A 27,016-nucleotide genomic window follows, 5' to 3' on the forward strand; every position below is an offset into this window, starting at 1 on the left:
AAAAACACTACTGTTCATTAGCAGGACTATATATAAACTTCTATGATGAAAAACATAGCAGTTAAAAATATGTTTACATATTTATCAATGTGGATCAAATTTTAAAATAAGAGTTAAAAAAACCCAAATTGCAGAAATAAACATACTATACCATTTCTAAAACTCTACACAAGACAACTTAATCAATTTTAAAATTTATTTTCTGGCACACAGCAACATTGGCTGTTATGACCACAACTGTCTGAGTTGGGAGAGGATGAAACTGCTCTCTACAACTGCTCTCTACAACTTGTTAAGAACAAACACAAGAGCTAGTTCATTTCCATTACCTGCTGGGTGATGCCTTAGTACTGCCATCTGTAAGAAAGGAAAAATCCTTGTACCCAATTTCAGGGCTTACTGTGAGAATTACATGAGTTAATGTGTCAAGTGCTTAGCTGAGTGCCTGGCAGACCATTACGGTATATATGCTCAGACAGCTGAAGCACACACAATACTCTACTCTAAAGAACATGTGTTCATCTTGGGTGGTCTGCCAACACCCGTATTTGTTGAAACTTTCCTTTTTGGCACTTTTTTTTTTTTTAAGATTTTATTTATTTATTCGACAGAGGCAGAGACAGCCAGCGAGAGAGGGAACACAAGCAGGGGGAGTGGGAGAGGAAGAAGCAGGCTCACAGCGGAGGAGCCTGATGTGAGGCTCGATCACATAACACCGGGATCACGCCCTGAGCTGAAGGCAGACGCCTAACCGCTGTGCCACCCAGGCGCCCCTCCTTTTTGGCACTTTTTAAATGGCCTTTTTTATTTCTCAACTGCCCTCTCCAATGTTTTTTGCTATCTATATCTTCTTACAGAATTCAGATGTTTCATAATTAATTCTCCCCAATTAATTTGGGCTTACTGACATCACCTTTTAACCATTACACTATTATCCCCTTGCCCCAATACATCTTCTATCTCCTCATCTAAGCAGTAACTTATACTTAATCTATGCAGCCATTTATAATTCTTACTGTACTGGTTCTTGAAAAGCCCAGGCATGAGCTAACTGCTAAAGAATCATAGGGGAATTTGCAGACTAATCCCCTTAGCCCCCTAGCCCCTGCTCCTAGCTCTCCACTAAGATTCATAGATCTGGGGATGGACCCAGAAATGTGCCCTGCCAGGTGGTTCTGACGCTGAGAAATACTGTTCTGGTGAAGGGATCCTCAGAAAAAGGGAGGAGGGATTTTAATAAAACAACACTTAGACCTTGTCCCAAGTAAAAGTCCCTTTATTAACAAGAGAGCTCCTTCCTCCAGTAGTAACTAAGGTGAGCTAGGGTCGAAAAAAGGCTATTGATTACTATGCTAATGTAGTAAATGAAAAGACCACTTTCATCATTCCATTCTCACTCTTGGGTTGCCTGTCACCTCTCAAAACTCACCTTATACTCCAAAGAGGTTTTTCAGAGTCTGTAAGAACACTTGCAAAACTTTTAAGAGTTGCAAACAAAAAACAAAGATTAGGAATGTAGATCAGCCTTAAGTAAGTTAGCAGATAAACATTTCATTTGTACTTAGGATTACGAGTTTTACAGGCTCCAAAAAAACTATTAGCTCATGTGTTTACAAGATGACTTTAATAGTTCTCAGTAACTAATTCTAATCTCTATGAACCTGAAATAAAAATAGCAACCATAATTCTTTTCCTGGTTATCTCATCTGATCCTGACTTTCTCTGGTTGTAGTTTGACTTTTCAAATTCCAATCAGAAAAGCTACCCCCCTTCTTAAAACATATATGGTAAAAGTTGAAAGAGAGGATAAAACACTTACTGTATCCTTCTTACGGGATCGCTCCTTCTTCATTTTTCCTCCTGCTGCTCTGATACTGACTCTGTTCTCTCCTCCCAGGTAACCTCGGCAATTAGCCGACCCACAGAAACATTTCTGAGCTTCTTTTCTGTTTTAAAGAGCGTAGGAAAGATGTCAGTTATGTGAAAGTAAACCATATAAAAATGTCAACAATATAACAATCACATACAAAAGAGAAGTCAATTCAGCCTAACACAAGTAATTACTTTAAGAGACTCCAACAAAACTGATACTAATTTAAAGGAAATGCCTGACAACTGCTAAATATTCATTCTTTTTCCAACCTTCCCTTATTAAAATCAGCCAAGAAGTTAATGAGTAATTTCTTCATTTTATGAGTACCCATTAATGTATAAAAATAAAAGATCATAACGTATTTGAGCTGAGAGCAAAACTGCTTAAATATTTCAATATCTCTTATATGTAAATATTTAACTGGCACACAGAACAAAATGTATTGTTATAAATACATATACACAGATACAAAATTCAATATGTACAGGATACATAAAAGGAAACACATGATTATTAAAAGTTACCACATAAGGATGAGATATTAGATAAGAAACATAGTAATACATAAGTATAACCATGGAGTCAAGGAAAAGTGGTGGAAAGAACACAGGCCTAAGTCTACAAGCCTGGGTACAAACCATCATGGCCATTTATTTATTCTGTGACCTGAGGAAAGCATGAAAAACTGTACCAAAAGTAAACTGATAGATTTAGTTTATGACATTACTAATCAAAGGCATAAAAATAAATTATTCAATCAATACAGCAGGACATCACAAATAGCACTTGATTTCTAGTACCCCTTCCTTCAAAAAGGACAGTGCAAATACATGTGGAAAAAATACAATGAAGGAGCCCTACATACAACCTGGTCAGCACTCATCCCCTGACTGCTACACCACTGACTGCCTAGATCCATTCGTTCACAAGGTGCCGCAAAACGTGATACCATTACCACTTCATTTATTAGCTGAAATGACCTCCAAAAGAAGAACTTCCTCGCATCAACTATTTGGTTTAACCTAAAGAAAAATTCACTTGGGGAAGGCAGGATAAATGCTTGACTTTTTTTTTTTCCTTTTTTAACTTTTAAACTACTTTTTAAAAATCATGAATTGATTTATTCACCAATATTCACTGTAGCATTATTCACAATAGCAAAAAAGTGGAAACAACCCAAATGTCCACTGACAAATGAATGGATAAACAAAATATGGTATATACATGCAGTGGAATATTACTTAGCCATAAAAAGGAATGAACTATTGGTACATGCTACAACATGAATGAACCTTGAAAACACTGAATGTTTTCTATTTTTTTTTTTAAGATTTTATTTATTTATTTGACAGAGATAGAGACAGCCAGTGAGAGAGGGAACACAAGCAGGGGGAGTGGGAGAGGAAGAAGCAGGCTCATAGCGGAGGAGCCTGATGTGGGGCTCGATCCCATAACGCCGGGATCACGCCCTGAGCCGAAGGCAGACGCTTAACCGCTGTGCCACCCAGGCGCCCCCACTGAATGTTTTCTAAATGAGGTCACAAAGGACATTTGTATGATTCCATTTAGGTGAAACATCCAGAAAAATCCACAGATATAGAAAGTAGATTAGTGTTTGCCAGGGGCTAGAAAAAGGGGGAAATGGGGCATGACAGCTTAACACAAATGGGGTCTGCTTTTGGGGTGATGAAAATGTTCTGGAACTAGAGAGTGGTGATAGTTGTACAAAATGTGACTGTATTACATGCCATTAAACTGTATACTTTAAACATGGTTAAAAAGGTGAACTTTATGTTATGTGACATTTTCCGCAATAAAAAATAGCTAAAACATGAAAAAATAAATAAAAATCATGCATTGGATCCCTTCTATTATGACTAATGTAGTTTTATTTTTAAAGTATCATTAAATCTCATGGGTTTTACATAATCGGTTTCAAACCACTGTAGTTATTACGCTTATTGATGCTTAAGTGTTAATAAGAACTCTCTCACTATTATGAGAGCCTATTCGAGCTAGGTCCAAGTTCCTTTGACATGACTCTCATCTTTTATAACAGGTTTTCTGATAAAACAAAATAATCTAATATCGCCTTCTTCAATTTCTGTCTTAACTTGAAATCAGACACTCAAGGAACCCTGTTCCTTTTAGTGGGGTTCTATGAAACCACAATATAGCTGCTAGGGGTATTCACTGCTACTGCATCAGTCATTATTTTGGTTAGAGAGAACAAGTAAATTATCTTTCACAGTACAATGTGGTATAGATCAGAAAAGATTAGTCATGAGTTGGTAACAGATAAATGATGGATACACAGGGATTTATTATACTATTCTCTTTACATTCACACACACACACACAGTAGACATTTCCATAATAAAAAGGGGTTTTTTTAATTACATATGAAACATAATTATATGAATAAAACAGCATGAAATTCAGAGGAAGATTATGTAGATCCCGTACAAATCCCTTAACGGCCACAAGTGTCATACAGTAGGAAAAACACACAAAACTGAAAGAGTAAAGACCTGGTGGTACATATAACTTTTCAGTAATTCACATCAAAGTTTTATATCTCTATATCTAAACAGCCCATTTCCCCATCAGAGGCAGCAAAACAAAATAAGTACAATACTCACCCATATCTTTGGAACTGATAGTCAAATGTTAACTCTGAGCCTGAAGGAACCAGTTTGGTGGTAAAAAACCCAACCCTCAGTTGTCCATTCACAGTCCACTGAGATGTTGTTTTTAAAAGAAAAGAAATTAATAGTAACTGATTAATCTGTGTTTTTCTTTAAAGATCATCATCTGCCTTAATTATTCATGTGCCTTTAGACAATAAAAGCTTTTCCAAATAGCAAATAGGGGACTTTTTTCTTCAAATAAACTATCATATTTAAGTGTTACTCTTATTTCATACCACCAGACTGAGTATCATCTATAATTTGTCTCTAATAAAAGTAACTACTACTTTAACTTGTCTAACATACATTTCCACACAGTAAATATTCACTTGTACTAAAAACAGACAAATAGGGAATGCTTGGTGTCATTGACTATTACAGGCAAATTGGTATTACTTTACGTTATGTTAAAAGTAACATCTTATTCTAAGATGGAACATGGAACTATATAAACAATGACGCCAAATGTTTAATTTCATGAAGCGGTGGTCATATGACTGAGTGTAGTGAAAGGGAAGGGAAGCATGAGAACAGCTGCCTGAAACTCAAGAATTAAAACGGGAGTAAATGCACAGGGGTTAGAACTTGTAGCTCCAAAACATGTAAGATGTAAGTCAACTGTAGAGCTCCTATCCAGACCATGTGAACATGTGACTGATGAAAAAACCCAGACTTAAAGAGATGAAGGGACACAGTACAACTGAAGTATCACAGTTAGACACATGGCCACCAGCTGCAGGCAAAGCTAGAGCCAGAACTTAGGTTAAATGATTACAGACTGGGTTCTCCTATTTATTATATGGCTTGGCTCTTAGAAGGGCCATATCTGAGATCTATTAGTACATAGATCAAAGGACAAAAAATATCCAGGAGTGAAAAACACTATTTTAATATGAGAGGGAACCATGATACTTCTCTAGGGAGTGGGTCTATAGCCTTCTTAGTCTAAAAAAAGAACCAATGTTCTAACATATATATATTGTTTCATCTAAGCTCAAAACACAAATTAGAGAGTACTAAAATCATTATTTCAAAATGTTTTATCAAATTCAATAAACAAATGTATCAAGTGTCAACTATGTGCCAGGCACAGGGACAGAGAGATAAGCAAGACCCAGAGCCCAGCCTTGCTGAGGAGAAGCAGTATAACCACATGCACATCACATATAATCCTTCTCATCTATGGCCATTCAGCCCCTTATGTTATTAAAACCACCTAATTTGGCACCTGGATAAGAACTGATAAAAATCTCAATATAATAGTACACGCTGGACTTCAAAATTAAATTTGTTTTGTATTTTGGTACCTTTGAAATAATAGCTAAAATTTATGGGCAAAGAGAGGTGACAATTAAATGCAATGGGAGTTCCTGGATTGGATCCTAGTCCAGAAAAATGACAGATGGCAAAATCTAAATAAAGACTTTAGAACAGTCAACAGTTAATAGTATTTCTTGGACTGGGTAATTGTATAATAGCTATGTAAATGTGAACATTTGGGGAAGCTAGGTGAAGTATATGGAACTCGGTACTGTTTCTTCACTATTTTATAAATCTAAACTTATTTCAAAATAAGATTTTTAACAGCAGAGTAGGAAAAAACAATTAAAATGATTAAAAAATAAAATCCATGGGTACCCTTGATGTAGAATCTAAAATTAAAAGACGAGCAATCTTAACAAATATCCCAAACTTACTTTTTGAGTTTCACAGTTTGGTTCACAGCTGTGATTCATGAAACGAGAGCAGTTTCCTTTCTGAGTGGCATCTATTATCTAGGGAAAGGGATCATTTAAGAGTTAGAAATGAGACCTTAAAATACATGTATGTCTTGCAAAGGAAAGACATTAGGCAAATGTACGAGCTGCATTCCAACCCCTCTTCCTCTTTCATGTATAGACACATCTAAGTGACAAATATCCAACTGCTTCCTCGGGGAGATCTGCTAACTATAAACATCTTACTTACAAGCAAAATTATCTCCACATCTATCAATATCTCTTCCATTTACTTTTAGCTACTTCTTACATCCTCTTATATTCCAATTTCACTTCAAGGGTATAAAACGCCATTTTAAAGTGCACAGTGCAGTAGCTCTCAAACTACAGTGCATATCTGAAGTCCCTGGAGAGCTCGTTAAAACTCCTGTTGGACCCACCCCCGGAATTAGATTCAGCAGGTCCTGGGGTAGGACCTAAAATTAGGTTTTCCAGGACTGAATATAGAGACAGATATGAGAATCTAGTTGAATTTTATTACACCAGACATTAAAGAGATTTGTAAAAATGTAAAACAATGGCACTCCTCGTGTTTAAAACAAAAATTATTTGAAAATGCTTTATTTTCATAAAAACATTTATGTCAACATATAATGGTCTTGTTACTCTTCAGTGGTTTAATAAATATTTTTCAATTTCTCAGCTTTAATTTTTATGTAAGTATTGACAAATATAACTCACATCAAAAAAACTCTTTTGGGGGTATCGGTAATTTTTAAGAGTTGTAATATGAAGCATGTATGTTTACATTTACATATATATGTAAATATTACCCTCTCCCACTCTTTTTATAAACAAAAACTATATATACTATCTGCCCCTCTTTTCTGTCACTTAATGTCTTTTAAAGATCTGTCCGTATCAATGACCCTTTCAAACTCAACAATTTCCAGATCTGTTTCAAAGCAAACACATTCATGCTGCTCACCTCATCGTTCTTCAGGGCCATGAAATAGTAGTGGATGTTTTTGTTTCGTGCATATTCCTTTACCCGGGCTTTAAACTCTTTATGATCAAGTACTTCTCCACAATATTCTAGGACGAAGGTGTTCCTGGCAAAACAAAAGGGAAACGATAGCACTTCCTGCCTAGGAGCTATATGGAAAACATACAACCATGTAAAAAATAATGGATTTAATGAAATACTGCTAAGTGAATAAATGTGGTATTATACAGGATACAATTAAAATATATGTAAAGTACCTAGCATCTGAGTTTTTCTAATACTTTTCCAAAAATGTTGATTCTAAGACACTTCTACATTTATACATACTACCAAAATATGTATCCCTGATCTAACTAGATAAACATTCAAATCTGGTTTATTATCATGAAAACAGTGATTTACAGCTGAGAAGCAGCTCTGAAGAAATCAGGAGGCACTGAAATATTAGAGGCTTTATGTCCTAAGAGAAAAGACGGCAATTTAAATATAGCAGCCCTTCTACTGCCTTTCCTCAGAGGTCTCTGATGATGTTAAAGGTCAAACAGACCTTTTCTCTCACTGCATTCTCTGTGAGTTTTCCCCAGTATTTATCAGTAATTATGATTAATCTCTCTCCTTGGCGTCTTTCAGTTACCTTCCACCCGATTGGTCTTTCCTTGCTTATTTAGTATCTTCGATAGAGAAGAAATAGGTATAATAATACAGAGAATGTTATGGTATGTATGTATGTATGTATTTATTTATTTTTAAGATTTTATTTATTTATTCATTCGACAGAGATAGAGACAGCCAGCGAGAGAGGGAACACAAGCAGGGGGAGTGGGAGAGGAAGAAGCAGGCTCATAGCAGAGGAGCCTGATGTGGGGCTCGATCCCGGAACGCCGGGATCATGCCCTGAGCCAAAGGCAGACGCCTAACCGCTGTGCCACCCAGGCGCCCCTATGGTATTTAACACTAAGTAGCAGATTAGCTCCAAAGCCCTCCTCATCCTTCGCATATCTGACAATATGTCCTGTTCAGTGGAAATGCTCTACCAGTGAACACCTAAATAGTTTGGAACTAAAACATGAAACTGACACTCCCATCAGCATATGGAAATTATACGAGTAGGAAAATGTGGGAAACCTGGAAATATTCTTTCCTAGTGTATTTTACCAAAGCAGCATTCTTTGAAAAAAGCTTAGAAAAGCTAGAGGGCTTTGGGAAACAATTTAAAATACATATATTTTTAATTTTATTTATTTACTTGTCAGAGAGAGAGAGTACACAGGCACAAGCAGGGGAAGTGGCAGGCAGAGGGAGAAGCAGGCTCCCCACTGAGCAAGGAACCGATTCAGGACTCAATCCCAGGACCTAGGGATCATCACCTGAGCCGAAGGCAGACGCTTAACCAACTGAGCCACCCAGGCGCCCCTACAATAATCATTAAACCTCAGTGTAACAGACACATTATTTTCCTACAAAGTAGCTAACCAACTTCAATAACACAAAAATGAAGTGAAAGAGGATTAAAACATAACTTACGAAGGAAGGTCTTTGGCAGCTCTCAAGCCCCAGCCTTTCTTCTCTGTGAGTATGACTTCCACATCTGCATGCTGCTTTCTCTGAAACCGTCTATTGGAACAATAATCCCCATTTGGACACCGAGAAGAACTGAAATGAGAAGTGTAGAAAATTAATTCTTCAAAGCAGAATCTCTAATGACACATAGGATGTGGAAAAAAACAAACAAGTAACAACAACAACAAGAAACAAGAGATACAACAACAGCGCCTGCCTGGGTGCAGATATAGGAAACAAGGCCCACTTGAGGAAAGGAGAACAAACAGCAGAACATGACTGGTAAGAAAAGTGGGCTGCTAGAAGATGGAAGGTTACTGATCTACTATGAAGAGCTCTGAACACCAGCTTAAATTTGAACCTGATCCTGACAACTACTCTAAGTTTGACTGTGGGAAACACATGAAGAAACGTATCCTGTACTGCCCATCTCTTTAGCAAGGTTGGAAGGAAAAGTCCGAAAAACGCAGAGGCCAGAGCAACAATGTCAAGTTAGGAGAATAATGCTAACTCTTGTGTCTCCTCTTCCTACATGTGTACTGTCATCTCTACTTTTTTTAGATAAAGTAATACCAAAGTGCTTTCTCTTTATTTTTCTGAGGTATAGGTTTTATTCTCATAACACTAGAACATGAGCAAAAACAAAAACTGAGTTTGAAAGAAAACACTTTATTAACGCTAAAAACAAGGTATCTACATTATAAATCATCTCCATGTTCTCTCTATGTTAAAAATGATACAATTTTTCATTAAAGCGGTAAAAAAAAAAATAATCACACATTTTTAAATGTAAAGATGTTTATGGTTTATAAAAAAAATATAAAAGCAAATGTCTCTCAATAGAAGATGAATAATTTTGAGTTAACTATAAACAGACTATATAAAGCAGCTGAGGGAAGATTCAGCTAGGTCTGTATGTGTAGTTCTGAACAGGTCTCCAAAACTATTTAATTGTGTGTTCGTGTGTGTGTGGGCCAGAGTGAGGGGGTAAAATTTTAAAAAGTACATATGGTAAAGATTTCATTTCTATACATAAAAAGTGGAAATAGCTATGAATGTTGATATAGGCATAAAAAGTATCTGGAAAGACCAGAAATAGAGGGATTGAGGTTTGGAAGACATTTTACTCTATGCACTTTTGAAACGCTAGGGTTTTATCTCATTTTATAGTAAAAGCTAAAAAGTACCAACTCTTACCTCTCAGGACACGAACGGCGTAAGAGCTAAAAGGTTACTACGTTAGTATGAGGGCTACTTTACAGAGCACTGACAATGTACACTATAACGTACAACGCAAGGGAAATCTGTCTCCTTATAAACACTATTATACATCAGAGATTTCATTGCTTATAAATACTCGACAACAGGTAGAAGAGAAAGGTTAAATCTGACTCATTATTAATTCTTTTTACTATTTTGAGACATTTAATAGAATGAGCAAAATCAGAGCATTTTAATTTACTTACCATTCAATCATGAGGAGACGATTAAGACAGTCTTCTCCACATGCTATTTCACCTTGAGCTCTTTCATCTTTAGAAAGCGGTGTACACTCACACTGCATCCGCTTAATATCCCGATGAGATTTATTCTTCTTTCTATTAGGTAAAAGTTCGTAAGAATTGATTTAAGAAATCTCCTGGCAATGATACAACATACACAATCAAATATGTGCTAAATCTCATTAGTTTCACATTTAATGATTCTGGTTAAGTCAAACATTCAAAAGGAAGAAAACACATCCTCACTAGCATCTGTGAGACTGAAAACACTAACACTTATGTTGCAAAGAGAATGAGAGGCAACCTTTTAGCCCTGGCAAATGGGAGGATAGGGTAAGTTCAAGTCTATCACTTTGGACTCAGCCCTCATTTCCTAGTCCATTTCAGCTAAGCCTCAAATTCTGAGCAATTTCAAGTGTTAATTGTCATATTTGACTCAGGAAAAAAATAGGAAAACTTGTGAGAATCAAAAAGTGACACAGCTGATTAAAGTGAAGTTTAAGAATCAGTCCTCCTGGATGAGCAAATAATGGTTGAGGAAGAAAAGATTATTTAATTTATAAAATATAAATAGAGGCTGAGGAAGAAAAGTTGAAAAAAATAAATTAAAAAATAAGAGTTTTTTTTCTTTTAGAGCGAGCAAGCATGTGCACACACACAAGCAGTGGGGGAGAAGCAGAGGGAGAGGGGGAGGGGGAGAAAGAGAGAGAGAGAGAGAGAATCAAGCAGGCTCCATGCCCAGCTCAGAGCTCCAGGCAGGGCTCAATCTCAAGACCCTGAGATCACTACCTAAGGTGATACCAAAAGTCAGACGCTTAACAGACTGAGCCACCCAGGCACTCCTAAAAGATAAGACTTTTTAATTACGAGTCTGACTCAATAAATGTTTTGGAGAATCTTTCAGTAACACTGCATAAATCTTGTTTAAAAGAAAACTGAATGATTAAAAAAAAAAGAATGAAGTATAATTTACAGAACTGTATTACAGAATAACCATGTATTACAGAATAATCAGAAGACTAAATTTTCTCAACACAGACTAACTTATTTGGGGGTAAAAAGGGAAACTTTTCAAACAGATTGGGTTTTAAATCCCTATGCCAGAGTTTGCAAAGAAAAAGTGAAAATGTGATTATTTCCTGGCCTTTATGTTGAATTCTCTTTCTGACCCTTGTCAAAAAGGAAAAAAAAAAAAAATCAAAGCTGGCTGAAGATGATCTCCTTAAGATAAGGGCAGTCTGACTCTCCAACTATCAGTGAAGAGTACAGCTGCTCTATGTGGCTATCTTAATCTCCTAACTAATCTGCTTTCATCTTCAACATATGTTCTATTACAGTCCCAATTTATAAAGTACCTGAAGAGTGTCCTGATAGCTTCAACTAAGTTTAAGTGACAAGAATGACTCATCTGGATCAATTCAAGGTATCATTCACTAATGAGCGTATGAATATTCTTAGCCTGAAGAAACAGAACAAAAGATAAACCAAGTACCTATTTACAAGTACTTTAAGAACTGTAATTTTGAAAAATCAGCAGTAGCTTTATTTTGTATTGCTCTATAAGGACTAATGGGCACAGATTCCGGTAACCCTATTTTCATCAGACAGAAGAAAATTTTTTCACTATCCTCAATACCATTTTATAATAATAATTTGTGTTCTTGGTGGCTCCTAAAGGCCCAGCAACAACAGGCACTTTAAAAATGTTGAGTACATATAAATGCTTCCCAATCCAAAATGGCTCTCTAATGTTCCCACCAACCGGATTTATATGCATGGTCTTATATGTACCTGATCTCACTGCTCAGTAAATCCCAGAGGGCTGGGTTGATTAGTTTTACTTCTAGTCTTTTACAAAGACCCTGGAGATTTCATCAATGTACTCACACAACTCCTAAAAACTACTACTTTAAATATTCAATATTTTAAATTTAAACCTAAGTTACTGGATGTAAATGATTATAACTGTAAGAGGCTCCCTATATTATAAAAAGGGTTTTATTTTATTTTTTAAAGATTTATTTATGTATTCAGAGAGAGAGAAAACATGTGTGCAGAGGGAGGGGAAGAGGAGAGAGAGAATCTCAGACAGACTCCATGCCCACCACGGAGCCTGACACGGGGCTCGATCTCACAAACCTGACGTCATGATCTGAGTCAAAACCAAGAGTTGGATACTAAATCAACTGAATCCAGGCACCCCAAAAAAGTTTTTTTTATGAAAAACTGTTCAAGAGACCTAATTTTAACTCTAACCACAGTGAAAAATTTCATTATAAAAAAAAAATTTTAACACTTAAAGGGATGATGGCTAGGTAGATTCTTAAATAGAGGAGAAATTTCCAAAAGGAGGAGGTGAAGGGTTGGAAGACCACAGATTTTTTTAAAAAGGCACATTCAACACATACTTATATTGGGAAAACAAGAAGACTGTTGAGGAAGGGTGAAAGAAAGCAGGCTTCAAAGCTCTGCTCTAGAGGAATATGGAGAAATTTCATTACTCCTGTTCTCATTATACCTGTTTCATGTTAGGGATCTGTATGTAGTAAACCATTTTACCACTTAATTCTAAAATAATTCTTATGCTACTGCCAAATTTAATCTATTAGCAATAGGCTAAAAAACCGACAGAAAATGGTGTTCTAGTCAAGTTCCAGCTTCATAAAGTATCTTTCAAAGACACTTCACTCTGAGCATTTTTGAAAAGGAAAAAAAATCCAGGCAACTACCTTCTTCTTCTCTAAGCGCAGACTATTTTGCTGAAATTTTGTTTCATTTTTCACCAGTTACACAGGTAAAAGGAATTTAAGAAAAATAGGGCTGGCCTAAATCATACTTTCAGAACGAAAGAGGTAATGAGACCCCCCCCCCCCCCCCANCCCCCCCGCCAAATAAAAAATAATTTAGACATCCCCTTCCTGGGGGGGTGGGGGAAGGGATACTGAGGGAAGGACCCTATGACATCAAATCTAAATAGGTAAATACTTTTTCGACTTTTTAATGTATATCACGAAACTATATTTCATACAATTGACCTCATATATTCTGAACTGTTGAGAAAGCTAACTTTTTTTTTTTTTTTAACAAAAAGAGGTTAAAATTTGTTGGACAAGTATTAAGCAAGCTTACCTTTCTGTTAAATAAACATTTTCTTCAATTAGATCAAAGTAACAGGGCATCTTCCCTTGCTTGGCATATTCTTTCCATCGCTGTGGGTCCCTGAAGTCCTCCATGACACAAGAAGGTCCAACCAGTGCTGAGCCTGGGGGTACTGCTATTTCCCCCGGCTCTACCGCCACTCGAACTTTCTTTCTGTCCTGAAGTTCACCATCACTTTCAGAATCACTCTCCAATTCCTGTCTCCTTTTTTTAGGAGGCCCTCTGTCTTTCATATCATTTTTTTCTAAGTTTTTTGGAAGATCTTTCTTTTCGTTCACAGCTAGAGTGTCCTTAATGGAATTGCTGCTTATTTCAGGTGCTTGTACTGACCCTTTGTCCTTCTGAAGGGATAGAAAAAACTTATTGGACTGGCTTGAAAAATGAGATCCTCCACGTTGATCCCAAATCTCCTCCTCTTCACGATCATCCGTTAAGGAATCTGGTACCTGCCCTTGAATTCGATCATACACAACCCCAGTTCCAGGAGGTCTACCTGCTGATCTGGGATCCCAGTAGCCATTGCCTTGCCAGTAATTACGTGTCCCACCATAATGTTCTGCACTTTGCTGATACTTGTGTCCACCACAGGCTCCATAGCTGCTGTCTGGTTGTTGGTATGTGGTAGTAGGCTTTTCTTGTTGAGAGAACTCCCACCCTAGGCTTCGGAGCTCTTCTGATGAGCGGAAACCATCCACTCGGGAGATCTCACAAGAGGGAGAAAAACTCAACTCTGTTTTTCCCAGTCTACTATCTGGCCTGTTAGGGAAAGTGATCTGTTGCCGAGACTTACTTGGGACATCTTCAAAATCATCAGAAGAATAAACTGGCAGCTCTTCTTGCTGCCTAGAAGCTATTTTGGTTTTTGCAGTTTCCTCAGAATTTGGATGACCTAGAAAGTCAGATTTCACATCTGTATGACTTGTACTATCAACCCCATCACTCTGAGGATGAGCCGTTTCAGACAGGTGGTTATCTATTTGTTTTCTGCTGGGCTGTGTGAAAGAAATTTCCAGATTCTTCTCTGTCCCTTTATGATGGAAGAACTTCTCAGTTTGAGAATAGGGTTTGCTTGCTACACTCTCAAATTTTTCCTCATATGAATGTCTCCTTGACTCCAATCTCTCATCTTCCCAGTGGTCAGAATAGTGTCTGTAACTTTGACTGCTCCGAGAAGAACAAGGACTTGTTTCTTCCATGGGCAAAGTAGAATTCTTTGGCACTACCACAACAGACTGAAGACGGTTTCTTGGAATACTGCTATCATCAGAATCTGTATCTTCAGAGTCACTTTCATCACTTGAACTTTCAGAAGAACCAGAATAATCTTCATGGACAGTAGATACAATCTCTGAGGCATGCCCACTACTGTCACATTTTAAGGTATATGTTACACCATCACTGTCTTCCATGGTTAAATTCAAGTCACAAGAAGAAAATACAACTTCTGAGTCATCAGAAGTATGCGCATGTTCTCTTCCTCCTTCTTCATCTAAAGAGATTTCTGCTCTTCCTCTTCTATCAGGCAATATGGAATTCCCTTCTTCTTGAGCCTCTTGCACGCATTTCCCAGATAACCCATTATTATGCCTATTTTCCCAAGAAGCAAATCCCTTTCCTGAATCAGGCAGGCCGCTACCTACTTCTACTGTTTCTTTCTCTGCATGCTTTAAAAACTCTGTGCTTTTACTCTTCAGCACAGCATCCAAAACTGGAGATGTGTTCTCTCCACATTGCAAGAGAGTTAAACTGTCCACTTTTATTCCTGGTGGAAGACTTGGAAGAGATGAAGCAATGCCTGAACTCTCTATAGGCTGATATAAATCATCAAAATGATTAACAGAAGCTGAACTAGTGCTACCAACACTCTGCTTATATTCTTCACATGCAAATTTTGAGCGCTGATCTGTCAGATTTCTATTATCATATGTAACTGTTTTTGATTTCAAATGCACATTCATAAAGCTATTTGGAGAAATCTGCGTAGCTGAAGGCTCAATCTTTTCAGCTTCAGAATGATGCAAAGAAGGGCTGTTGTCATTTGAAGTACAGTATATATCTGAATCTTTGGTTTTACAGCAAGAAACTGTCATATCAACTGGTTCTTTAACTATAGTTTTAGAATAATCTATCTTCATAACTGGCAAAGACATGAGTTTATCTTGGTGTGGCGACACTGGAGGTTCTGCTTCCCTAAATGGGCTTCCTGACTTACTATGCAGCATGCAAGTATCATCCGAGTCTTTCTCTTTACATCTATTAATATTCTGAAATCCATTTGATGGAAGCATGCATGCTTTGACCAAAGGGGATACCTCCGATCCAGTCACACTATCATCAGAAGACATCAAAACAGTGTCAGTTTTAGAAGTGCAAAATGTTGCCAAATCAGATTCTGCCCCAGGAGATCCATTTATATTTAATTCTATGGGACAATAACTTCTTAATTGATCATTCTTCACTTTAGATAAAGAGTCTAATTCCTTAATACTATCATGGCTATCATGTCCTATAAATTCAGATTTAAAAATAAGTGATTCATCTAGCTTTTTAAAAGTAGGTGAATCATTTAATCGATTTGATGGAGATGGAGACCCAGTCTTTTCTCTTTCAGGAATTTTACTAATCATTCTTAATTCACTACCTTTTGAACAAGGAGCCTGTAAATTAAAAGAATGAGACGTTTTGATTTCCTCATTTAATTCTGTACAACAGAAAGAATTTTTAAATTTATCAGACTTGGATATAGATTTTGAAAGGGCAGATTTATAACGGGAAGCACTGCTATCATGCTTGGAATAGGATGACCCCCGTCGGAATCCCAGTTCGTTAGGGGGAGAACAACATCTTTTCATGCCTTCATTTTCTGAAGTCCTTTTGGATTCTCTTTCTAGTTTTGAAGAATACTTTCCTCTCTTCTCCATCTCTAAGTAAGAGGACTCAGTTTTGCAGTCCCGATCAGATTTAGAATAGGATGATGATGTCCTTAGGTCTCTGTAAGAGAAGGAATGAGAGGAGGTGCGCCTTGAGTAGGTTTTCTTATACTCCTCTTCTGAGTCAGAGCTCTCTCGAGCTCTGTTATCTGTATATGGCCGAGAATAGCGTGCCCTCTCTCGATAAGGGGAACTCCGATGGTAGCGACGATCAGAGTCATAATAATGGGATCGTTCGGACCGGGAATAGGATAAACTAGTTCTAGAGCCTCTGTCAGATCTAGAACGAGATCTGCTCCGCCTTCGCTCTCTCTCTGATCTACATCGAGAAGATATATACCGAGTATCTCTTTCAAGTTTTGAATAGCTAAAATATTTATCATCTCTCTCTGTTTTAGATCGTGACGATTTCCCTACGTCCTCATTTTTTAAAGGTGCTAAGCTCTTTTTTGAATCTCTTTCCTTTTCAATGTTTGCTGAAAATTTTAAATCATGTGATCTTTGACTTGAGGAAGTCCGTACAGAATCTTCATCAGATTCTGAAGCAAGAAAGGTGCCTTCAGATTGTGAGGATTTCTTCTTAGAACCTGTTTTTTTGGAGCCCAGATTACTCTTAGAACTATCTGGAATTTCTTCTTCCTTCCCAATATGGGAATCTTCTTTTTGTGAGGGAGTATCTACTTGCTCATTCAAATTTTGAGTTATGTGTTCTTCTGAACTATTAGATACAGCAGCATCCTGCTTAGTGTCCACTTCTGAAGATTCTGGTACAGTCGTAACTGGTGGTTCCTTCAGTGCTCGAACTGCTACATCTACTGGTGCTGTCATTAGAACTGGGATTGGCATGTGCGGCAAGGCCACTGGCTCTGTTACTGGTGCTGGTGGTGAGGGTGCTGTGGCCTGGGGAGGTGGAGGTGGTGGAGGTGGAGATGAGGGTGGCGAGTCTACAGTTGTTGATTCTGCTATGACTGCTGGTAATGGTACTATGGGAGGAGGTGGGGAGGCCACTGCTGTGGCAGTAGTCAGCAGTGGCCTGGAGGTCACATGAAGTAGATGTTTCTTAAAATGAATTTTGCCCAATTCTACCCTCGATTTTGGTGGAGAAGATTCTTCTGTAGTAGATAAGGTATCTCCCATGTCCATTTTAATTTTAGGGGTCAAGTCTACTTGAAGAGGTCCAGCTGGGGAGTTTGGAGTATCATTTTGCTTTTCATTGCCAAGTGCAGTCAGAAACCTGTTCTGCAAAGTTTTCTTTGTAAGGCTGAAGCTGAAAGACACCTTCTGTCGTCCCTGTTCCTCCAAATTAACTTTTGTCTTGGTGCCTTTGGGTAAAAATCGACTAGAAGCAACACCTTTGAACATTGGTCCTTTGATGAAACCTGTTTTCTGCACATTTTCAATCTTTGCCTATAAATGAACAAAACAAGCAGTTACTACAACATAAAGTTACTTTCAAATGACTAGCATCACAGTTTAAAACGTCAGGAAAATGAAAAGTTCTTTTTAAGAACAGTATGAATTTCGGGGCGCCTGGGTGGCAGAGCGGTTAAGCGTCTGCCTTCGGCTCAGGGCGTGATCCCGGCGTTATGGGATCGAGCCCCACGTCAGGCTCCTCTGCTGTGAGCCTGCTTCTTCCTCTCCCACTCCCCATGCTTGTGTTCCCTCTCTCGCTGGCTGTCTCTATCTCTGTCAAATAAATAAATAAAATCTTTAAAAAAAAAAAAAAAAAAAAAAAAAAAAGAACAGTATGAATTTCACTAAGGTAGATAAGCACTTCTTTATTATAGAAAATTTCAAATGTACTCAAAAGTATAGAGGATAGTATAATAAATCCCTAAGTACCCACCCCCAGTTTCAACAATTACCCATATTTTTCTATTCTTGTCTGTTAAAGAATTTATCCATTTTTATAATTTTTTCCAGGCAGAATTTTTAACAAGAATTAAAAAAAAAATCCTATGTACTTCAAGATACAACACAAAAAGACAAATACAGAGCAATAGCTAACAACTCAATGAGGAGAATAGTTTGTTCCTGGGTTCTATCTGAGAAGAAACAGCAGAAGTCATTATAACCAGTGGTCTCCTGGCATCACATAGAATCACTTAGATGCTTGGTAAAATATGGATCGGTGACAAAACTCCAAGGAACAGCAATTCACTAGATCTAAGGTAAGGCAAAGTATGCTCTGTTTGGTTCTGTTTTTGGGAAATAAGCATGTGAGGCAATTCCAATGGACTTTCAAGATGTGAAAACCACTGGTATAGAGCAGTTTCCCATCTTATTTTATAGATAAGGTAAGCAAACGAGGACCAGACTTTTCTGCCTTCCTGTAAATTACTCCACCCTAGCATACTACCACTGTCTCTGCCTGGGCCCCACATACTCAGGCCATGCTAATTTATCGTCCAATCCTACTGTATGAGTATGAACTACAAGTTTACATCTAAGAAGATTTCTCCCTCCATTATTTGCCAAACCACCAAAGGCAATAGAGGGCTTTAGAAGTTAAAGGTATAACCTAGGTGGTAGAGAGAACATCAGAAAAATTACAGCAACACACTCAAGCCTAAATTAAAGATGGTACACTGGCCATCCGCAACATTTTTCTAATTGATGTTCTTTAATCAATTCTGGCTGTTTAAGAGAACAGTTTTCCCTTTCAATATGGTAAAATCTGAAATCAGTTTTCCATTATACAGTAACAATTCAAGTGGGAAAGTAAATGTTTTCTCACGCATTATCATAGAGCAGTGGTCTTCAAATACTTTTAAGAAACAGAATCCACTTGTCAAATGAAATCTTACATGGTGGCTCAAAACATAAAAACAGGTAAAATGCTGTCTCCAGAGCTGCCAGTTTCCTCTACCTTGCCTAAAGCTTTTGAAGCTCCAAAGTTTAAAAAGCATTTTCCCAAGATATAAAACGTTCCTCACTGGAATGAGTTACTATAAATCTAAAAATACAGCAAAAACTATTACTTCATTTCACATTCAAAATGATAGTTAGGGGTGCTGCTGGCTGGCGCAGTTGGTGGAGTGTGCACTCTTGGTCTCAGGGCTGTTGAATTTGAGCCCACGTTGGGTTTAGAGATTACTTAAAAAATAAAAGCTATTAAAAAAAAAAGACACCTAAATTTTGAGTTATTGTGGGGGTTTTTTGTTTTTTGTTTGAGAGAGACACAGAATGCACACATGAAAGCAGGGAGTGGGAGAGAGAATCTTAAGCAGGGTCTATGCCCAGCTTGGAGCCTGACGCGGGGCTCGACCTCACAACCCTGAGATCATGACCCGAGCCAAAATCAAGAGTCAGATATTTAACCAACTAAGCCACCCAGGCGCCCCATCAATTTTGAGTTTTTAATCCAATAATTACTGAATAACTCGTTAAATTATACTTACCTCATTTTCTTCTTCTCTATTGCCATCCAGCCAAGAAAGCATGCAAAAGAATAAACAGAAATCATAAATACTTAAAACCAATTGAAATCAAAGTTGTTTTTTATTAAAACCTAGGATACCTACAACCTATTCAATATGGTATTCAATTATGGGCTGTCCATTACTTCAAAGTTTCAATTATATTAGTATAGCAAATATTTATTGACTATAGCACCATGTACTGTGAAAAAAAACGTGAATAAAGCAGAGTCCCTGTCCTTAAGAAGCTTACAGTGTCCTGTTAATACAAAATGTAATTTTGTTACAGAAGTTAATTCCAACATAATAAAATACATACAAGGATAGAAATACACACAGTGTAACAGCAGAGAGGGAGATAACTCAGTTTAATAACCCAGTTTAGTAGAAAAATAGGAAAGCAAAGAATCCTTCCTAAAAGAAGAGTAGTTTCTGAAGAATATACCTGTAGGAAGATCCTAGGCAGTGGGAGATTCTCCACAAAGGCACAGAGATTAAAACATAGAACATGTGCAAGAAAACTATAAACAGTTCAACATTACCTGAGTATAAAGTACAAGGCAGAAAGAAGTCAATAATTAGGTGAAGTACGGGGCAGTAGCCAGGTCCAAAGGCCAGTTTCTCATGAGGAGAAATATATTTTATCTTACGGATTAGGTGTTCTCAATCCTTCATGGTATCCATTAACAGTCCTTTTGCTGATTACAAGGTAGACACTCTGTTCCATGTCACAGCATGTGGCTCTCTCAGCGCAAAGTTATGTCCTAACAAAGCCAACCACACTGTGTCCTGAGACTAAGGACTCAAAAGCCAGAAAGTCTGGTGTACACTGGTGCACCAAGGCATACTGGGGAAAGGGAAGCTACAAAAGGGCTTTAGGTTATGACAGCCAGATTAGCATTTTAAGCAGACCACTCTACAGGCTATATGGCAAGACTGGAATACAGTAATGTTTTAAATTCCCCTTAAAAGAAATGTACAAAAACCCTGTCTCCAAATGTAGGCCTGACTCCATCATAATTCAGTCCATTCACCAATGCCTATGTAGCCATACAAAAACCAAGTAACAAAGGGAAAAAAGTTGGCAACATATGGAGGAGATGTGATTCAGGGTCAACGTTAAACACTTTGTTCTACTCCAAAACCACTAAAAATTTCGCAGATGCAATCTTAGAACTGTATTTCATCCCCACATACAACACCTCTACAACACACCATCAATAACATCATAGTTTGGCAGCATTTTTTCCTTTCTCAGTGGTTCATAAGATAGTTGTGTCTTACAACCTATGACATACTAGGTTTGATTTCAATTAGTACCACGTGGAATTTTTTCAAGAACATAAAAGGAACCTGGACACACCCAAGCATTTGGAATGTCATTCATATTTGTACTCTCCTTTCCAGGGTACATTTAAATAACGTTCATGCTTGTCTGCATGGTATCCATCTATATCCACACAGAAGTGCTGGAAATACTGAGGTGACCGGAACTCTTTCCTAAGCCTCAGCAGTTCTACTTTGGACAAGCAAATAAACAGGATAATCCTGACAAACTATAATCAAAGTCATCACATGGTCAAAAAGCTGATGAAATATTATAAATGTGGGATTCAGGGGTGGGGAAGAAATAATGGTCCATTTCAGAAATCAGAGAACTGCTCGACAGAGATGGCAAGACATTTCCCAGAATGTGATAATAAAATGTTTATAATAGGAAGAATATAGGCATGTACAGAAAATATGAGGGACAATATAAAATGTTCTCATTGTAAAGGCATGTCATATTAATAGAGAAAGATCAACTTACAAACAAGCAAAAGGAAAAGTCCACAATCCATGTCCAGAGATAACTGTTATTAAAACCTTGGTATAAAGAGCCTTCCAGTGCTGCTTCTGTGTACATGGTGGTGGTGGGGAGGAGAGGGATAAACACAGATCTTCCTTTTTAAGTATAGCAATCACACTATACAAGCCATTCTGTATCTTGCTTCCTTCCCTCATCATAAATAGAGCAGGTGAGCAAACAAGGTGCTTAGATCAGAGAAAAAATATGGAATCACTACAACAGATTGAAGGGAATGATCTTGAAAGAAGGGGATACAGATGAGTGAAGACATAGTTAAATTTTAAAACAAGGCAAGCATGTCCTTTTGGCTTCTATTTCTCTCTCACATCCTCATTTGAACATTGAGAGAAGGAACAGGGCAAAATACTTAAACAAAATTCAAGTTTTAGGAACAGAAATGGAAGCGGGCTATAATCCTCAATGATGCTGCCCAAAGTTGGACATTACTAATTTATAATACAGCTTGTCAGCACACTTACTCTACTTTTGCTGGCAGCATTAAACTATCTAGAAGCAACTGAAGGAAACAACTGGTGAGTTACTCCACCAAGTTGGGTGGGACAAGAGGGGTAGAAGGCAAGGAGATGAGAACTAAAGGTATTCCCCAGAATATGTAAATGACTGACCTAGTAATCCACAGATAACAAAGAGTGAAATCTGAAAGGTGATAAACTGAAAGAAGGGTAGGGACAAGATACTAGAAGCTTCGAAAAGTCGATCTGCTGAAAACCAGAAAGAGAGGCAGAAGGGTGAGGTGAAAGAATTGGAAATTATGGTCAGAGCACCAGAGTTGGGGTACATTTCCAGGAAATGACAACACCCAGCTGTGGGCATGGAAGCAGACTGCCACTGCAATAAGAGGACAAGACTTTTTTGAAGAAACAAAATTGTGAGGCCACAATTAACAGCAAGAATCAGCCACAAATGTTTTTTAATAAAAGAATACCTTGTTTTGGTAAATAATGTAAAATAATGTTGAAGGAAGGTTGACGGAACAAGGATATGGAAGCCAGAGCTAGGAGTACAGAGTCCCCAGCATCTCTGCCATGAAAAATAATGAGGCATGCAAAAACAGCCATTTAATTCTCTAGCATAAGATCGTGCTAGAATGGCCTTATTTCTTTTGAAAAGCTAATCCAGAAGAAAAAACAGGAAGACTGTAGCCAGTTGTCTGTCAAAAACGTATAGTATAAGTATCTGCAGCTTGCTGAAGAACTATATTTAAAGAATGTTGATTAATCCACGTCAGCATGGTGACAAATCTCCACTAGGTCACAGGGCACATGTGGAAAATGACTTAACTAAGAGATAAAGTCATAGCAAGTTCAAAGAACCAATGAATGACATGACTATTAAAATCAACCAACTACCCAATCTCTCCGATTAGGACACAAAAACTAAAGTTTCCAAAGGGAAACCTGGTATGAGAGATTTGGCCATATCAAGAATATTCACAAATATAAACAGCAGGATAGTAAGGAAATCTAGTCTAGATACCATGTCACACAAGAAATGATACAGTTAAACAGAAGTATTTTTTTTTTTAAGATTTTATCTGTCAGAGAGAGAGACAGACTGCACAAGCAGGGGTACTGCAGGCAGAGGGAAAAGAAGGCTCCCCACTGAGCAAGGAGCCCGACTTAGGACTCGACCCCAGGACCCAGGGATCATGACCCGAGCCGAAGGCAGACACTCAACTGACTGAGCCACCCAGGAGTCCCAAACAGAAGTATTTTTATTTACACTGGAAAAAAGATCACTTACAAAACCATAGTGATTTATTTTAAAATACCAGAAAACTTAGAAGATAAAATAGTCTTATTTTGCACAACTCCAGAAGTTTGACCTGTGACCAACAGAAGTACAGAATGATAGATTTTAGCTCATTTTAAGTTTGAACATTTTAAATTCATTTTCTTTATTTGAAAAATACACGCACTCAGGGGGAAAATTTAATATAAAGAGATATACAACTCAAATTAGACCTCTTTCTCTGGTGGCAACTACTGTTAAGTTCTGTACATCCCTCCAGAAACTGTGTGCATATATGAGCATATGAATCTCTTCTTAGGGAAAAAACACATACACGAAAGGAAACATACCTTTCTATACCTCCATTTAAAGTCTTATATATCATTATCTATCTATATATCTATCTATACACGGAGCTTCATTTTTAGTTCTACCATAACAGCTTTTCATATTTATAAAGTCATTGGTATTTTCTTTTTGCTGGAAAGTGCTTTTCAGGTCCTCTGCCAATCAACTAAGTTGTTGGTCTTTCTTACTGATTTATAAAAGTCAGATGTGAGGCAACTGCAACTGCAATGTGTCACTGTATGGGGCACTGAAGTTTCCTTGTCATCAGAAATGTTTAAGAAGAATCTGGATGAGAACTTACCTCAAATGAGAGAGAATTCCTATCCTAGATGTAAAGCTAAAAGTGAGGTCCTAGAAGGTCTCATTCCAGGCCTTCAGTTCACTGAATCTCCTGAACCACAAATCAGATGCAGCATTTATTACTTTAATTTGATTTTAATAAGACTTTAAAGATGAGGTGGGAGAATCTTTATAAAGATTTCTTATTAAAACTCATAGATTCCTCAAATGCTAAAGGTCAGTGTTCCTCACATTTCAGTGATATATGGGCCTTTTTTAAAGAGACAAAAAATTGTCAGATATCGAAGCTAGATCTCAATTTAAGAATACTGACTTAAGAATCTAAAATTAGTATATTAAAATTTATTTTACTTGAAAATTAATACTGAAATATGGTAGTTTTCAAGTGAAATCAATTTTAAAACTTCAAACTGGTCAAAATAATTTTTAAGGTGTGTGGGTTAGAAAGCAGTATTTTATCAATGTTAATTTCTCAAAATTGGTTAACTACACAGTGATTATATAAGAGAATGCCTTTGTTTTTAGAAAAACACATTGGAGGATATGGGGATAAAAAGGCATCATGACTGTAACTATCAAACATTTCAGAAAAATAAGTAATGTGCGTATGTACATGTGTGCATAGAAGTATGACAAATGTTAAAATGCTCACATTGGCGTGAAGTAGGTATACAGAAAATCTCTGTATTATTTTTGACCATTCTGTAAGTCTAAAATTATTTCAAAGCTAAAAATTGTTTTTTTCAACTTAAGATAATCAAATGTGAAAAACTTTTAAATACCCTCACAAAATCTCCACCCCTTACGAATTTGTTAAGAAAAAGGCTATGTGGACTCAGAGATCCTAGAGCCTCAGCTAGAGAGAAACACTACCTCTCAATTTTCCAAATTCATATTCTGAAAGGCAGGGATGAGAATAAGTTACATAAAAACTAGACCCTATACTAGACTGAAATTGTGGACACAGGGTATTGTGAAGAGCTGAAAACTCAAGAGATAAGACAAGAGAACTGTTGATAACAAAAGGAAGCCACCAATGATAACCTAAACAGTATTTCCCAACACTGCTTATTAACATATCCTTGCCCAGAGGTACACTCAAGTAGTAGTCTGAGCTCTCTGGAAGAAAGCTAAATTGCTGTGTGTACCCAGTCCCAAGGAAGGGTCACAGAGAAATACTGGCAGAGAGCCCTTCTCAAGTACTTAAGTGATTATGTTTATCATTAGGAAAGAAATGGAATTTCGTAGCTTTAGTCACTCTCCTCCTACTCCCCTCCATTTCTTTCCACTTTAGGTTTCTACATCTGTGACCTGCTCCTCAACAAGTACAAACAAAAACATCTGTTGTGGAAAAAAGTCAGAATGAATGCACTGAAGTCATGCATGTTTTGACACTTTTAGGCACTTACAGTGTCATACACTTAAAACTTTAAATGCCTCAGATATTCAATGATATGGAAAAGTAGTACATCAGGGAAAAAGTCTACATAAGTAAAACTTTTATTATAAAAGATCAAAACTACCTAGTTCACAGCTTGACCTACGGTCATACACATTTGCAAACTGTGTTAATCCTTCTGTAGGCCAAGGTTTTTGTAGGAAATAGATGTCCTCACTAACTACCATAAGTTAGGTAAGCATAAATCAAATCATGGCACATACGTGCTTACTCTCTCTTTCTGACCTTACCTCTTTTCACAATCCTCCTCATTCTCTAGGTTCTAGCCACATAACCCCTCTCTCTGTTACCTCAAACATTCCAAACTAATTTCTGACCTCTTCACCTGAAGATGCTTTCTTAGAATACCATTCCCCTAGATCGTCAATGGATTGGTCCATCTCAATAACAGGATGACAGCTCAAATGTTATCTGCAAGATTCTCCCATCACTCTACCGTATTTTATTTCTTATTTTATTCCTAGTATTTATCAATATGGGATTTTTTTCTTTTAAGATTTTATTTATCTGTCATAGAAGAGAGCACAAGCAGGGGGAGCAGTAGGCAGAGCAGGCAGAGGGAGAAGTAGGCTCCCCGTGGAGCAAGGAGCCCGATGTGGGACTCAATCCCAGAATCCTGGGATCATGAACTGAGTTGAGGGCAGTGCTTAACCGACTGAGCCACCCAAGGGTTCCTCTTCTCTTTTAATGTAGTGCCTGCTTCCTTCCACCAGAAACAAGCTCCTTTGGGGCAGGAGCTTGGTTTATCTTACTGACAGCAGCATTTATTTTATTTATTTATTTAAAGATTTTATTTATTTGAGAGAGAGCGCATGAGAGAGAGCATGAGTCGGGGAGGGGGGGAGGCAGAGGCAGAGGGAGAAGGAGGAACAGACTCCCAGCTGAGCAGGGAGCCCGATGCAGGGCTCAATCACAGGACCCTGGGATCATGACCTGAGCCAAAGGCAGAAACTTAACTGAATGAGCCACCCAGGCACCCCGACAATGGCATTTAAATGCCAAAAACCCTACTCAGAACATAGGAAGTACTCAGTAAATATCTGACAACATCATTCCCACTTTTCTATCTAGCTAAGCTTGCTTTACACCAATCCCCAGAAGGAATTTTAATGGTTAAGATGGTCTCCTCCAAATTCGAACATAGATCAATCTCGACTTCAAGTAATTTTTCATACTGCTCTTTCACTCTACCATCCTTTTCCCTCTCTCCCAGCCTCCATACACATATATCACTCACCACAAACCCATCTTAATCCCCTCAGCCACTTTGGTCTCACTTTCATTTACTACGCAATTACCTAGTATGTACTCAGTATTGAACTGCCTGTTGCCATCCCTCCTTACCACGCCAGACACTACTACTAAACTCAACCCCTACACCATGTACTTTGCAGAGCGACAATCACATACAACTTTGACTTCTATTTACTGTTTCTGCCTTCCCAACTAGG

The 27,016-nt window shown here is 37.6% G+C and overlaps 1 protein-coding gene across 3 annotated transcripts in view; it reads right to left on the reverse strand.

The window, feature by feature from the left end:
* The window catches only part of SETD2 (SET domain containing 2, histone lysine methyltransferase), a 91,837-nt gene extending 71,947 nt beyond the window's left edge, over positions 1-19,890 (reverse strand). For 2 of the 3 annotated variants that reach the window (XR_004624681.1, XM_019797966.2), the window contains exons 1-8: positions 19,840-19,855; positions 13,479-17,845; positions 10,314-10,445; positions 8,812-8,940; positions 7,270-7,393; positions 6,261-6,338; positions 4,516-4,613; positions 1,820-1,946 (exon numbers count right to left, since the gene is read on the reverse strand). Coding sequence is in view for 2 of the 3 variants with exons in the window: in XM_019797966.2 (XP_019653525.2) it covers positions 1,820-1,946; positions 4,516-4,613; positions 6,261-6,338; positions 7,270-7,393; positions 8,812-8,940; positions 10,314-10,445; positions 13,479-17,800 (5,010 nt within the window). In the remaining variant the exon portion in view is untranslated. Of the gene's footprint in view, positions 1-1,819; positions 1,947-4,515; positions 4,614-6,260; positions 6,339-7,269; positions 7,394-8,811; positions 8,941-10,313; positions 10,446-13,478; positions 17,846-19,839 lie in introns of all 3 variants that reach the window. The other variant, XM_002912844.4, reaches the window with a different exon arrangement.
* Positions 19,891-27,016: the final 7,126 nt, after the last annotated feature.

Source organism: Ailuropoda melanoleuca, chromosome 4, assembly GCF_002007445.2.
Source record: "Ailuropoda melanoleuca isolate Jingjing chromosome 4, ASM200744v2, whole genome shotgun sequence".
NCBI lineage: Eukaryota > Metazoa > Chordata > Mammalia > Carnivora > Ursidae > Ailuropoda > Ailuropoda melanoleuca.